We start from the raw sequence: 15,587 nt of genomic DNA on the forward strand, positions 1-15,587 counted from the left end.
ATATATATATATATATATATATATATATATATATATATATATATATATATATATATATATATATATATATATATATATACGCGCACACATACACTATATATTGAAATCCAATGTCAACGTACGTTTGTCTTTTGTTGGAGCCGAGTCAGAGTGACAATCACCTTCTTCACATTACTTAAATCTTTTCTTCTTATTAGTAGACTCAAAATTGCTCAAGCATATTTTCTAAGCAAATAAATAAATACCGAAAATTGTGCAAGCAAGCAACTTTTATATCATCGAGATATTCAGGTAATCGTTAGCTAGGATACTGCAAATCATGTATAGATTTTTTGGGAAGAATACATTCGAAATCATCAATACGATAGATGATTATTATGTTGTTTATAATTTATCAATTCACAGGAATTACCCACATTCCCTCCTGCTACCGCCTACTCCTGCTTCGGAAGAAATAAAAATAAGATAGTTCCTTTTCTTTTTTATCATTTTAAAAGAATAAAAGGGTTAGTATTTTTGCAATTGTCAGCAAGGAAACAACCTCAAAGTCTATATCTCACGTGGAGATAATTGCTCATCACCGTATAAAGAAATAACTATTCGTGCTCTCAACTAATATGGGACATTATAACATCTAGGCATGCCCTCAAAATTAGATGTCAGAAGTATAGATATTATAACATAGAGGGACAAGACTAAGTAAAGATCTTGGATCTAAAACCATATTGAATTATGTGATCATCCGTCTAACATTTAAACTAAAGAGAGCTCACTTTTAATTATTTATTATTTTATGTCTCTATATTTATATGACATGCATACATGTAATATTCTTTGGTTATCCGTGCTAAGTAATCAACTTTAAGAGCTAGTATAGATTTGCAGAGCTGTAACCTTCTGACTTTTATTTTCAGTCTCTCTTCTTGAGTCTTTTAACTTGCATTTCCACTCTCTCTTCTTGAAAGTTAATGTGCAATTCTATAACATCTTGGCCTACTATCAAAATTAGATGTCAGCAGCATTAACATTACAACAAGGAGGCCCAACTGTTAACATGAAGAAAAATGAAGGAGATGAGGAAGATTGAACACTAGGGTTACACCATGTCTATTAAGAACAGAAGCTTCGACAACATTGCTTCTTCTGTGTATGTGAAAATGAATCATAGTTGTTTATTACATAGTTGGGCTTCACTATAGTGACCCGAAAAAATGAAAAGATACAATGGAATGGGCCCTAACTAAGAACCTATACAATTGGGCTAAAACATAAATACACGAGTAAAAAGAAACTAGGCCCAAAACATTAACTAGCATCTAATATATCTAATTTGCCTATTTTAACAACCCCCCTCAAGTTGGAGGGTGACAAAACCCCCAACTTGCGAGTGTGTATGTGATGAGCAGGACCAGATAGAACCTTCGTGAGTATATCAGCAGTTTGAGAGGCACTGGGAGTGTGGACAAGAGAGATCAGCCCATCTCCAAGTTTGGCACGTACAAAATGACAATCCAATTCTATGTACTTTGTCCTCTCATGAAAGATAGGATTTTTAGCAATATGAAAGGCAACCTAGCTATTACAAAATATAGGCACAGGTGTGGGAAGAAGTACACCAAAATCAGACAACAACCTCGACAACCAAGTAACTTCAGCCACTGCGTTACTTATAGATCTGTACTCAGCTTCTACTGAGGAAAGAGAAACCGCAGGTTGCTTCTTGGATTTCCCACCCACCAAACTACCTCCAAAAAAGATGCATAAACCAGTGACTGACTTCCTACTGTCAGGGCAAGAGGCCTAGTCACTATCACAAAACACCTGTAAAGACATAGCAGGATCATTGTTGTAAAAGATCCCAGAATCAGCTGAACCCTTGAGATATCTAAGAAGATGAAGAGCAGCCTTCATGTGTGGGAGGCAAGGTTACTACATGAAATGACTCAGATGTTGGACTGTAAAGCTGAGGTCAGGTCTGGTATGGGTTAAAAAATTCAGCTTGCCTATGAGTCTTCTATACTCTTCATGTATAGGCAAAGGTTCACCTTCTTTGGCCTTCAACTTCACATTTAATTCAAGGGTGCATGTGACAGGAGAACACTCAAGAGAGTGAAACTCATCTAAAAGGTCATGAATAAATTTTCTTTGATGCAACAAAACTCCAGAAGAAGTATAGAGAACTTCAATACCAAGAAGTAGTTAAGGAGACCCAAATCCTTGATTTTGAACTGATCATGGAGAAAGCCCTTCAGGGGTTTCTTTCAAGTCAGTATCGGTTAGGATGATGTCATCTACATAAACAACCAATATAACCAAAGAAGCCCAGAACCCTTAGTGAAGACAAAATAGTCATTGAGAGAATGCATGTAGCCTCTAGAAGAAAGAGCTTGAGACAGCTTAGCATACCATTGTCTGGAAGCTTGCCTCAACCCAAAAAGGGATTTATGGAGCTTGCAGACCAAATATGTAGAAGAAGAAGTGGAGGCAGGAACAAACAATCCAGGGGGAAGCTTCATGAAAACCTCTTCATCAAGGTCACCATGAAAGAAAACATTATTGACATCAAGTTGGAACAGAGACCATTGCTGCTTAATGGCCATAGCAATTAAGGTTGTAATAGTGGACATTTTGACAATATGGGATATTGTTTCATGAAAGTCAACCCCTTCCACTTGAGTATCACCCCTGACCACCAACCTAGCTTTGTACATTTCTATACTACCATTTCCCAAGTCCCATTGGCTTCCAAAGCCTCAAATTCCTTCTTCATGGCATCTTGCCACTCAGGAATAGTGGCTGCCTGAGAATATAAATTTGGCTCTGGGATATACAATTGACCAACAGAGGGGACTGATATGGAATTGGAGGATAAGGACTGACAAACATAGCTATTGAGATAAGTAGGAGGGTTTTGTGGTCTAGAGGGTCTTCTCAAAGTAGGCAACGGAGAAGAAGAAACAGAAATTAAATGATTAGTAGGTGAAGAAAATGAGGTGAAGTGCTAGGAGGTGAAGTGGGAGTTACAGAGGAACTAGAATCAGAATGCAAAACAGGAGAGGGAGGATCAATAGATGAAGAAAAAGCAGGTGGAGGGGAAGATAAAGTAGAAAGAGGTGCAAAACAATCAGTATCAAAACACGTAGATAGAGGAGAAGGAAGAATGTGAGAAGACTGATTGGAAGCCTTAAAGAAAGGAAAAATGTGTTCTAAGAAAATGGCATCCCTAGAGATGAAGCAGGTTTTGGAAGTGAGACTATAGAGTTTATAACCTTTCTTAACAAAAGGATAACCCACAAATACACATGGGGTGGATCTGGGAGAGAATTTATCCTTGTGCAACTTAGTTATAGTAGAGTAATACAAACAACCAAAAGCTTTAAGATGAGAGTAAGAGGGAACAGAACCATATAACAACTCATAGGGAATTTTGTGATTAAGGAGAGGAGAAGGAAACCTATTGATTAAGTACATTGCAGTGAGAAAGCAGTCTCCCCAGAATCTAATGGGAAGATGAGAATGAAATAATAGAGCTCTGGCAGTTTCAAGCAAATGTCTGTGCTTCCTTTCCACCACTCCATTTTGTTGAGGAGTGTGTGGGCAGGAAGTTTGATGTTGAATTCCTTTTTCAGAAAAGAAAATAGAACCTGAAGCACTAGAGCGCAATTCTAAGGCATTATCACTTCTGACAGCCTGAACCTTAGTATGAAATTGAGTTTCAACCATGGCAATGAAAGCCTTGAGTAAATCAAAAGCATTACTCTTGGCTCCCATAAGATGTGTCCAAGTGGCCCTTGAGAAATCATCAATGGTCAAGAAATATTTGTAACCATTATAGGTAGGTGTGTGATAAGGTCCCCAAGTATCTATGTGAATTAATTGGAATGGGTGAGTAGACTGTATACTACTATCAGGGAAAGGCAGTCTTGTTTGCCTAGCTAATGGACATAGACAACTAAAGGATTGTTTAAGAGGAAATTTTTAATTTATAGCAGATATAGTTTTCAGTTTAGAGAAAGGAATATGCACGTCTCTAATGCCAAAGAACTTCAGCTTTATTCATATTATCAATAGCTGATATGGTATTTACAGGTCATCAATTACACTAGCATGAACAGAAGAATTAGAAACTGAAACAGTTGAAACAACAGGATGAGTAAGAGAAGAAAAATCTGGGCTAGGAGCAAAGACAGACTGAAACAGCTTGTAGAGTCCATTGTCCGGCTTACCAAGTATCACTGGCTTCCTCACTGAAGGGCCCTGTAAAGTACAAGCAGCCTTGGTAAACTGTACCATGTCATCATAATGAGAAAGTAATTTGTGGATAGAAATGAGATTATACTGAAAACTAGGAACATAAAGTACATTGTGCAATATCAAATCAAGCAATAAAGCCAATAATCCAATATTGGTAACCTTGACTTTATAGCCGTTTGAAAGAGAAACAAGGTATGGAACAGGTAAGGTTTGGACATTAAAGAGTAAATTTTTTGTGGAAGTCATATGGTCAGAAGTCCTAGAGTCTATGATCCACACTATGCCATCCACTTTGGTCAACATACATGCACCATAAGACACACCAGGAAGAATTAACTCACCAGCAAAATTGGCTGACCCCATTAAGTTTAAAGTAGATGGAGAATGAGACAGATGTGACTGTTGAAGCAACAACATCAATTGAGAATAATGATCCTTGGTAATCCCAGGGATAGCATACGTATCTTCAGACTGTGGACGAGTACCATGTCAGTAGAGATGTTACCACTCCTAGATTCAGGATGGCTGGTGAGCTCAACAGGTGCAGCAGTCTTTCTAAGGTTAGGAGTTTTAGTAAACTTGAAACTTGGGGAATAACCATGGAGTTAGTAGCATTTGTCTATAGTGTGGTCGGGTTTCTTACAGTATTTGCAGGTGACATTTGGTTTCGATGATTCAAAATTCACTTTAGAAGGATAACCCTACCTGGAGACTCCAACATTAAAAGATGCAGAGGTAGAAGGAAACTGAGTCCCAGCAGACACATTCCTCTGCTTCTCATCAGATAATAGGATGCTACTAATGCTGTATTGTGGGGCTGGCCCAGCCCGGGACCGCGAGACAACGGGCCAAACGGGCCGGTTCAAACGGTCCGGTCCCAAACGGTCCTAAAAGCCCACTATGGGCCGGTCCTCCAGGTTAAGACCACGAGCCCGGGATCGGCTGGAGGGCCTGGGCCGGTTCAACCGGGCCCAACAGCTATTTTTCCAAAAAAAAAATTTAAAAAAAATTGGCCAACGGTTGGAAGTTTAAAAACTAGTCGTTGGCCTGCCAATTTAGCCGTTTGGCTTTTTAAAAAATAGCCATTTGGCCCCCAAACTTTGTTTTAACCCCTAACTTTTTATAATTATACTTTTTCCCTATTTTCAACTATAAATACCCCCTCATTCTTTCATCTTTACTCACAAAATCATCAATCTCTCTCTAATTTTCTTCTATAATTACTTACTTTATTATTGCAATTTGTGGAAAATTGTGAAGTTGGTGAATTGAAGTCTTCAAGTCTTCAACGATATACAATTTTTAAGAAATTGTTCGTCAATTCGGTAAACTCGTTCCAGCTCTTATGTTTTAATATTATAGTTTTGTTTGTTTTAGTTTGTATAATTATAATTAATATGGCCTTTTCTTTGAAAAAAATGTTTGGTGGTAAGGGAAAATCTAAAATTGGTGAATCTAGTCGCCAAGCTACTACTCCTCCCCCGGCTCCCCGACCCAGACCTGTTACCCGTCCTCCTCCACCTATTATTCTTGATAGTGATAACCCTTATTTTTAATTTACCGATAGTCAATTTTGCCATGATGTTGCACCAGGTCAACAATTAAATGATGAATATATGAATGCTCTTTATCCTAATGAAATTATCGATGAAAATGATGAGGAAAATGATGATTTAGATGAAACGCAACCGGATTTAGATGATACACCTACTAGTCCTGTTGTTAACCCAACTGATAATAATCCAAATGATGCCCCGCCTGACCCTCCTGTAGTAACCCCTACTTTTAATAAACAACCTTCTAAACGGCCCGAAACATCTCTTGTTTGGCACTTTTTTACCCAACTAAGAGAACAAAATAAGGCTAAGTGTAAAACTTGTGGGTCTTTGATGGCTCATAAATATACTGGAGACCGTAGCGGTACGGGTAGTTTGACTAGACACATAAAGACACACCCTAGAGATAAAGCTAGATATCTTCAAATGAAAGCGCAGCAAGAGGGGAGAAGTGTAGAAACTGAGGTTAACCCTAGTACCGGGTCAAATCTAGTTCAACCGGGAATTAACACTGTTACCGGTGGCATTTTATATTACGATCCAAATAAAGATCATGAAGAATTGGCAAAAATGGTTATTGTTATGTGCTTACCCTATAGTTTTCCTTCTAACCCTCACTTTGTGCATTATATTAGAAGAGTTTATAATCCTACTTATAAAGGATGGCCTCGCGCAACTGTAAAGAGCGATATTTATAAATATACACATGAATATGAATAATATTTGCGCTATTTATTTACTCATATAGATTGTCGCATTGCTATTACTACTGATATGGTAGAAGTGGTAATGACTGTGATTATCTTACTGACCACTCATTGGATTGATGAGGAATGAAAAATGCAAAAGCGCATTATTGCTTACAGAATAATTAATTCACGTCACACAAATAAGTTTATTGCTAACACAGTTGCAGATATTTGTAAATATTTTTGCATTAGAGATAAAATAATGTCAGTTTCTATGGATAATGCTTCTAGTAACACTAATGCTATAGGCTTGCTTACAACTACACTAAATCCTGCATTTAGTAATATGTTCCATGTTAGATGTATTTGTCATATTTACCATTTAATCGTCGGTGATGGTATAAAAATTTTAAATGTGGAAATTGAAAGGGTTAAAGTGGCTCTTAATTGGCTTTTTTATTCAAGCCGTAGAAGTAGACTTAGAGAATATTTTAAAAAATATGATGAATTAGGCCTTAGAGAGATAAAGGTTCCTAAACCTTGTCCGACTAGATGGAATTACATGCATGAAAGTTTAGTTGTTGCATATGAATATAGAAACCCAATAAACGCAAAGTTTAATGCTTGTGTTTGGTGGTGATGATGATGATGAAATCCTTACAAATCAGCATTGGACTAATGTTAAAATTCTTGTAGATTTTTTAGAACAATTTCATGAAGCTACAAATGAATTGTATGGGCGATACTATTTCTAACTGTTTAGTTTATATTGCAGCACCCTGTGATTTGTTTGTTTAATTTTCAGAGGGCGGGGTAATTTATCAACTTGCTATTGATTCTATGAAAGATAAGTTTAAAAAATATTATTTCCCTATCCCCCCTATTTATGGTGTTGCTGCCATGTTAAATCCTACCATGAAATTAGGAGGTCCTCACTTTTGGTATTTATAAGGCTTTAGATCTTTCAGATGAGGAATTTGCTACACTTGCAGATGCAAAAGCCTCAATTAAAATAAATGCTCAAACAATTTATAATGCTTATCAACTTGCCTTAGATCATGCTAGACCAAATGTTCCAACTCCTACTTCGTCTAGTTCGCAATCATCTAAAAGAACTACGTGCCTAAAAGCACTTAGTTCTTGGACGGAGTTCAGGGGTTCTCAAGGTGATAATATTGGTGATACTTCACAACTAAACGAGCTTCAAGTTTATTTGTCGCAGGGACTTGAAAAAGAGAATCCCGACGGCACCTTTGATGTTTTGGAATGGTGGAAGGACAAAGAAAAACACTTTCCGGTTCTTTCAAGGATGGCCCGAGATATTTTAAGTGTTCAAGCTTCAACAGTTTCATCGGAGAGCGCTTTCAGTCAAGCGAGACTTCAAGTCGGTGATCATAGAGCGTCTATGAGGGAGAGCTTGGAAAAATCAGTACTCTTCAGAGATTGGATCCGTTCGGAAAGAAGAAATTTTGGACTTGCTGAATCACAACCGGAGATAGACGAAGCTTATGAAGAAATGCTAGCGGAACTTGCGGAGGATGCTACTTCGTCCGGAAGCGGTGATGAACAAGCTTCTTTTCTGCCACCACCAACGGAAATTCCTACGAACCTTGATGGATTTATGAAATTTGTTAGAGATAATATGTAGACTAATATGTAACTTGTATTTTGGCAACATCTTCATTAGTTTTTTTTCCTTTTAAGTTGGTTGGTATTTAGCNAATGGTGGTATTAGCACCTTGTTGTGCTCATTCCATTGGGAGGAGGAAGACTAAGAAAGATATTGCCATTTTTTGTTAATGTCGTAATAATAAAAATTATAAGGCATTCCCTTGAATAATTTTTTGCAATTTTTTTTGTGTTTAAATTTGAATTAGAAGATTTAAGTCACAATTATATAATATAATTTACAAGAAATTATATAAGGCACTATATCTATCTATCTATCTATCTATCTATCTATCTATCTCTCCCTCTCTCTCTCTCTCTCTCTCTCTATATATATATATATATATATATATATATATATAATTTACAAAAAAATGTCTTAGATAAAAAAATTTTAAAAAAATAGCCCGGAACACTTAGGCCTGTTTAGGCCCGTGGGCCCGACCCATTTAGCCCGGGACCATGTGGGCTTAGGCCCACAGTGGGCCGGTTCCACCCACCAGGACCGTTAAGCCCAGGACCGTTTGGCCCGGGACCGCCAGAGCCCAGCCCGCCAAAGCTCGGGACCGTTGGGCCCGGCCCGTTTAGCCTATTTAGGCCCGGGCCCGGCCCAGAATACAGCCTTAGATGCTACACAGCTCCAACTGAAGAAAGTGTCTTCATCATCAGAATATTACCTCTGGTTTGGATATATGTATCATTCAAACCCATTAAAAACCGATAAGCCCTCTGTTCCTCATCTTCTGCAGACTTAGCCCCACAAGAACACACCCTAGTTCGACCAGCAAATATGGAAGCTATTTCATCCTATAACTGTTTGATTTTGTTGAAATATGAGGCTATGTCAAGAGACCCTTGGGAAATATGTGCTAACTCTTTCTTAAGTTCAAAAACTCTAGCACCATCAGCCATACCATATCTCTCTTCTAACTCATTCCAAATTTCCCTTGCAAACTCTGAATACTCCACACTGCGAGATATTTCCTTAGACAAGGAGTTTACCAACCAGGAGATGACAATGTCATTACAACTCTGCCATTGTCTGGCAAGAGGTGAAGTAGATGAAGGCTTCTGGTAGTTTCCATTTATAAAATCTAGTTTGTTTCTAATTGAGAGTGCAACAAGGACATTACGCCTCCAACTACCATATCCTGTTCCATCAAACGGAGTGGAGACCAACGAGGTCCCCAAAACATCTGATGGATGCACATAGGGATGATGACATGGATGAGTATAGTCGTCCTCATGGAAGGCGGTGCGAGAAATAGCAGGAGTTGAAGATGTATAAGGAGTTCCATTGGTCATGTTATCAGATTCACAAACAATTATACAGAGAACCTAGGTCATGCAAGCAGAAATACGAAGATGCAATGAAGAATGAAGTTGATGTTACCAATCTCTTTCGCAATCGGAAAGAGCTACGACCTTCAACTAGAAAAGAACACCTCAATATCAGTCGTCGTCATAGAGCTTCGATACGAGCAAACCCTAATTTAAGTCGAAATCCTTGAAATCGTCTGAAAGTAAAATTCACCGCTACTATGCACTGGAGTAGATGATTGAACAGAATGTTGGAGAAAAAAAAATCGAACAGAAAACCACCATCGGACCACGAATATCGAAAAAATCAATGTTGGACGAAGTATATAAAAAAACGACGAGTGTAGGATCAATCAAATTCTCAGCACGAGATTTAGATGGATCTCGGCTTTGATACCATGTTAACATGAAGAAAATGAAGGAAATGAGGAAGATTGAAGACTAGGGCTTACACCATGTCTGCTAAGAATAAAAGCTTCGAGAGCATTGCTTCTTCTGTGTATGTGAAAATGAATCATAGTTATTTATTACATACTTGGGCTTCACTATAGTGACCCGGAAAAATGAAAAGATACACCGGAATGGGCCCTAACTAAGAACCTGTACAATTGGGCTAAAACATAAATACAAGAGTAAAAAGAAACTAGGCCCAAAACATTAACTAGCATCTAAATATATCTAATTTGCCTATTCTAACACCAACACTGATAGAAGATCTTGGATTCAAATTAAAGTTGAATTATGTGATCATCTTATCTAAAAGTTTAAACTTTAAACTAGAAAGAGCTCACTTTTGATTAATTACTATATTATGTCTCATATTTATATGACAATTATAAATGTTATCTTCTTTGGTTATCCGTGCTAATTAGTAATCAACTTTAAGAGCCACTTATAGATTTGCAGTTGACTTGGAACCTTCAAACACTAATTTCCACTCTCTCTTCTTGCAGTCTTTTATAAATTCATTCCACTCTCTCTTCTTCAAAGTTAATGTGCAGTTCTGTAAAAGAAAATATGGCATGCATAAAGCTGCTTCGCAAACAAATGGGTAAACTTAAATAAAATATTACTAAAAGAGAAGAGTTTTGGCTGTTAAGCCAAATACTACAGTAGCCGAATAGGTAGGTAAAAAATAAGAAGAAAGTGAAAAATACATTAAATCCCCAAGTGTTAGCCAAGGAGGGGTGGTAGGTCATTATCCAAAAATTAAAAAAAAACGAGGGCCGATATTTTAGAGGAAACTGACTGCGAAAGAGGAAGTAGAAGAGAGGTAACGAAGGAAAGCATCAAATTAAGGGTAAAATGGGAAACGTTTCTCTCCCTAGATCAAAAGTATGAGATTCAAAGAATAAATTATTTTCGATATATACATAAAAAACACTAAAACTCTCTCGTAATATATCTCCTGAAACGCGAATCCGAATTAATTCGATCAATTGCTACCATAGTAGGATGGCGAGTGGTGACAAATAGTAGAAATTGACACCATATCGTCTCATGTGTTGTCGATGGAGCCGCTTATATATGCCTTGGATTTGCCCAAAGATGGTTGCCCTTTGTCTTTTTCTTTATTTCCTCTCCCTCACCTTTCTCTTCTCATAAAAGTCGGCAGTTTTTCTCTTCATTTATTACCACCTCTACAAAGTTAACCCCACCGTCTTTAATTCTAACTGGATAATAATATTTATCATGTTCCTTAGCTTATTTTTCCACTATTGAATTTGAAAAAAATATAGGAGTATAAACGTTCCCACATATATTACTCCTACAAAAAAAAGTATATAGCATCAATATTAGCAACTTATTAACTTTTCCCAAGATAATCTAGTGACGAATATTTAGGGTGGCATAGCTTATTTGTCGCATATTAATGAATTTTGATAGTTTCATATTTATAAATTTCTTTACAACTAACTTATTAACTTTTCCCATCCCAGAAACACTAGTTTACAAATATATACAGAGGAAAGAAGGTTAGGTTCACGTGTAATAATTCTATATAACCACAAAAATGGTCATTGGTCTCACCCCAGAAACTAATGGAATGCAAAAAAAAAAAAAAAAAAAAAAAAAAAAAGTAAGAAGATGATGTATGGAATTTTCTGTGTGTACTCATTAAAGCTGAAGCTCAATATATACAAGTATATCTGTAGAAAAAAAATGAAAACAGAATTTGAGATTCCTATACACTTGTCTAATTGCTATTGGCTATCTAATAACAAACTAATATTCTTTACAAGGTGTGTCACATGCCTCACACATGTGGGCTTATTCTAGAATCTGAGAATAAAAAAATGCAGCTGTATTCTTTAACTAATTTGGACGGCTGTGATTTAATTGATCAAGTGTGTGATCAACGGTTGAGATAAGATCTTTCCTTGAGATATTTTGTGCAATTGTATTAACTTTGTTTCTAGATAACTCCGAAGGCTTCGTTTTTGTCGGAAAGCCTAGAGACTTTCCCTTTTCTTCTCTTTTAAACGTTCCTTGCTCTTCTTCTTCATTGTTAATGTTATCAGCTTCATCAATCAGCTGATGCAAATAGGATTTCTTCTTCTCTTCATCCCCCCTCAAGTTGGAGGGTGATGAAATTATCCCCAACTTGCGCAGAATAGAATGGTGCGATGGCCCAGAAAGTGATTTGGTAAAAATATCGGCAATCTGAGATGAAGAAAGAACAAAGGAAAGGGTTATTAAGCTTGAGAGGAACTGCTGACGGACAAAATGACAGTCCAATTCGACATGTTTGGTCCGTTCATGGAAGACGGGATTTCGAGCGATGTGAATGGCGGCCCTGCTATCAGAAAGAACAGGAACGGGAAGTTGTGGTGAAACAGAGAGGTCATCAAGAAGACGAGTGAGCCAAGTGAGTTCAGCAACCACTCATCACATAGATCTGTACTCAGCTTCGGCGGATGACAATGAGATAGAAGCCTGCTTTTTGGATTTCCAAGAAATAGGAGAACCTCCGAGGGCAACATAAAAACCACTAACTGAGCGTCTAGTCTCCGAGCAAGAAGCCCAGTCCGCATCACAAAAAGCAACCAACTTAGAGTGAAGGGAATGAATTGAGGAGAATGCCCTGCCCAGGATCTGAACATAGATAGGGGAGGACTCGCAAAACAGCAGCAAAATGGGCAAGACGAGGGCTTTGCATAAATTGACTAGGTTTGAGCACAGCAAAGCAAAGATCTGGCCTCGTGTGGGTTAAGTAATTTAATTTCCCAACAAGATGACGGTAAATGGTCGGATTTGTGAGAAGAGGCCCTTCATCAGCATGTAGCTTGGAGGATGGCTCAAGGGGAGAAGAAACACAAGGCAGATTGGAGATATCAAATTCCTGCAGCAAGTCCAAGGTAAATTTTCTTTGACAGATTATCGTTCCTTGCCTTTCGCGCATAACCTCCATGCCTAAAAAATAATGCAAATTCCCTAAATCTTTGACTTTGAATTCAGAGTGTAGAAATGACTTCAAAGAGGCAATTTCCAATGTGTCATTGCCACTAATAAGGATATCATCGACATAGACTGCAACAATTGAAATCAAATCCCCTTGCTTCTTAAAAAATAAAGAGTAATCATTCAAAGAGGAAGAATAACCCTTAAAACTTAATGCACCAGCTAACCGAGCATACCACTGTCGGGAGGCCTGCTTTAAACCATAAAGAGATTTTCTGAGAAGACAAACATGATTAGGTGAAGGGGGTGTAAGGCCAGCGGGAAATCTCATATAAACTTCCTCTTGTAGATCCCCATGTAAAAAGGCATTACTAACATCTAATTGATAAATAGGCCAGTCCCTTTTAGTAGCTACTGCTAATAAACACCTGATGGTAGTCATTTTGACTACTGGAGAAAAAGTCTCAGTGTAGTCGATGCCTTCCCTTTGAATATCCCCCCTAACCACCAGTCTGACTTTCAATCTTTCTATGCTTCCATTAGATCTGTGCTTCACCTTGTATACCCATTTACAAGGTAATGCTTTCTTTCCAACTGGTAGGAGAACTACATCCCAGGTTTTATTAGTTTCCAATGCCTCAATCTCTAAAGCCATTGCCTTCCTCCATCCTGAATGTGAAGATGCCTGTGAAAAACTATTAGGTTCTGAAATTTCTGAAATTGACTGTAGAACATGCCGATTGTCAGGAGATAGGGCTCCAAAAGAAAAAATAGAGGGCTGACTAGGCTGGGCAAAACAGGCAGAAGTTACTTCACTAAGGTAGATATTATTGCAAATATAGTCCTTAAGATAAAGAGGCTGGGAAGTAATTCTGGTGGATTTTCTGATTGGTGGAACTGAAGCACTAGGGGTATCAGAAGATGAAGGAGAATGTGAGGAAGGGAGTGTGGAAGGTGAGTGAGTGATAAGAGGTGAAGGGGAAGAAACAGATCCTGGTGAGGGAGGAGTTGTAGGATCAGGTGATGAGGTGGAAGGGGATATTATAGGAAGGGAGTAGTCTGATGGTGAAGGAATGGGAAAAATAGAATCAGGATTGGTGGTGGTTGTAGCAAGGGGATACTTATATTCATAGAAATGTACATCCCTAGATACAATGACCTTCTTTGTCTCTAACTCCAGCACTTTGTACCCTTTCTGCCCCAAGGGATATCCTAGAAATGCACAGGCCTTAGCTCTAGGATCAAATTTGGTTCTCCCATTGGACAAGGTAGAAACATAACATAGGCAACCAAAATTCCTGAGAAAATTGTAGGAAGGGGACTTATGAAACAGAATAGAATAAGGTGTCTTCCCATGAAGTACCTTAGAGGGTAGCCTGTTAATCAAATAAGTGGCAGTTAATAAACATTCTCCCCAATAAGTAATAGGAACTTTAGATTGAAATAGTAAGGCTCTAGCTATTTCCAAGAGATGGCTGTGTTTTCTCTCAACAACTCCATTCTGTTGAGGAGTTGAGACACATGAAGTTTGATGCAGTATCCCTTGAGAACTAAGAAAAACTGCCTTTTGGAAACCTTTCCCAAGTTCAAAAGCATTGTCTGTTCTCAATTTTTGAACCTTAACTCCAAACTGCCTTTCAACCATGGTGAAAAAATTCTTCAAAACTGGAAATGCATTGCTCTTGGTACTTAGGAGGAATGTCCAAGTACCCCTGCTATAATCATCAACCACAGTAAGGAAATATTTAAAACCATTATAAGTAGGCTCCTTATAGGGGCCCCAAACATCAACATGAATTAATTCAAATGTTCTTTTAGATTTTATTTGACTCAAAGGAAAAGGCAATCTAGTTTGCCTAGCTTTAGGCAGACATCACAGAAACATCTGAATTAGAAGGAAAAGAGATAAAACTGAATTGTTTCATTGATGAAAAAGGTAAATGCCCTAATCTCTTGTGCCAGAGAATTACATTGGAAAATGTACTTGCAGAAAGAGGAAAAGAAACTGAAATAGACATGACATCATTTGATTCTGAAACTGAAACTACATGGTTTTGTGAACTATTCCTAACAACATTAGGCTCCAAGAGATATAGTCCCCCTTTTGCTTCACCAAAAACTTGAGGCCTCTTCATTAAAAGGGGCCTGCAGGAGACATTGATTAGATGTGAGTGTGATTATAGAGTGAAACTGTATACAAAACCTATTAACTGATAAAAGATTGTATCTAAAACTAGGCACATGAAGAACATTGCTTAAAATAAAATCAGGGGAAATAGAAACTCTTCCTGTATGAGTAACAGTTAATTGAAAGGAATTAGGAAGGTTTATATGTAGAGGAACAGGAAGAGGAGATAAAGATAAAAAAGCATTTGAATAAAAACACATATGTTCTGATGCCCCTGAGTCAATAATCCAGGTAGAGGTGTTAAAAACTGAAAAACAAGATCTAGTATATTTGATAATAGTACCAGCTACAGCATTGGCATTGATCTCAGAACTGGTGCTTGCTGTTTCTGTAGTTTTAACTTGTTTGATTAACTGAACCAAATGTGAGAATTTCTCCTTAGATAGATATTGATTCAGACTTTCACTGTATCCATTGTTTGCATCATCTACCTGGTCTCCTGTAAAAACCCCATTGCTCCTAGCTTGGAACTGGTTTCCTTTGCCATTAGTGAACTCAAAATCTTCAGGG

At 37.7% G+C, this 15,587-nt stretch overlaps 1 protein-coding gene across 1 annotated transcript; it reads right to left on the reverse strand.

The window, feature by feature from the left end:
* Window positions 1-8,797: 8,797 nt before the first annotated feature.
* On the reverse strand, window positions 8,798-9,472 carry LOC109218859. The gene is made up of 2 exons (XM_019383252.1): window positions 9,042-9,472; window positions 8,798-8,939 (listed from the first exon to the last, which is right to left on the reverse strand). Exons 1-2 carry the CDS (start codon window positions 9,470-9,472, stop codon window positions 8,798-8,800), a joined length of 573 nt encoding a protein of 190 aa, XP_019238797.1.
* Window positions 9,473-15,587: the final 6,115 nt, after the last annotated feature.

This window comes from Nicotiana attenuata, unplaced genomic scaffold, assembly GCF_001879085.1.
Source record: "Nicotiana attenuata strain UT unplaced genomic scaffold, NIATTr2, whole genome shotgun sequence".
NCBI lineage: Eukaryota > Viridiplantae > Streptophyta > Magnoliopsida > Solanales > Solanaceae > Nicotiana > Nicotiana attenuata.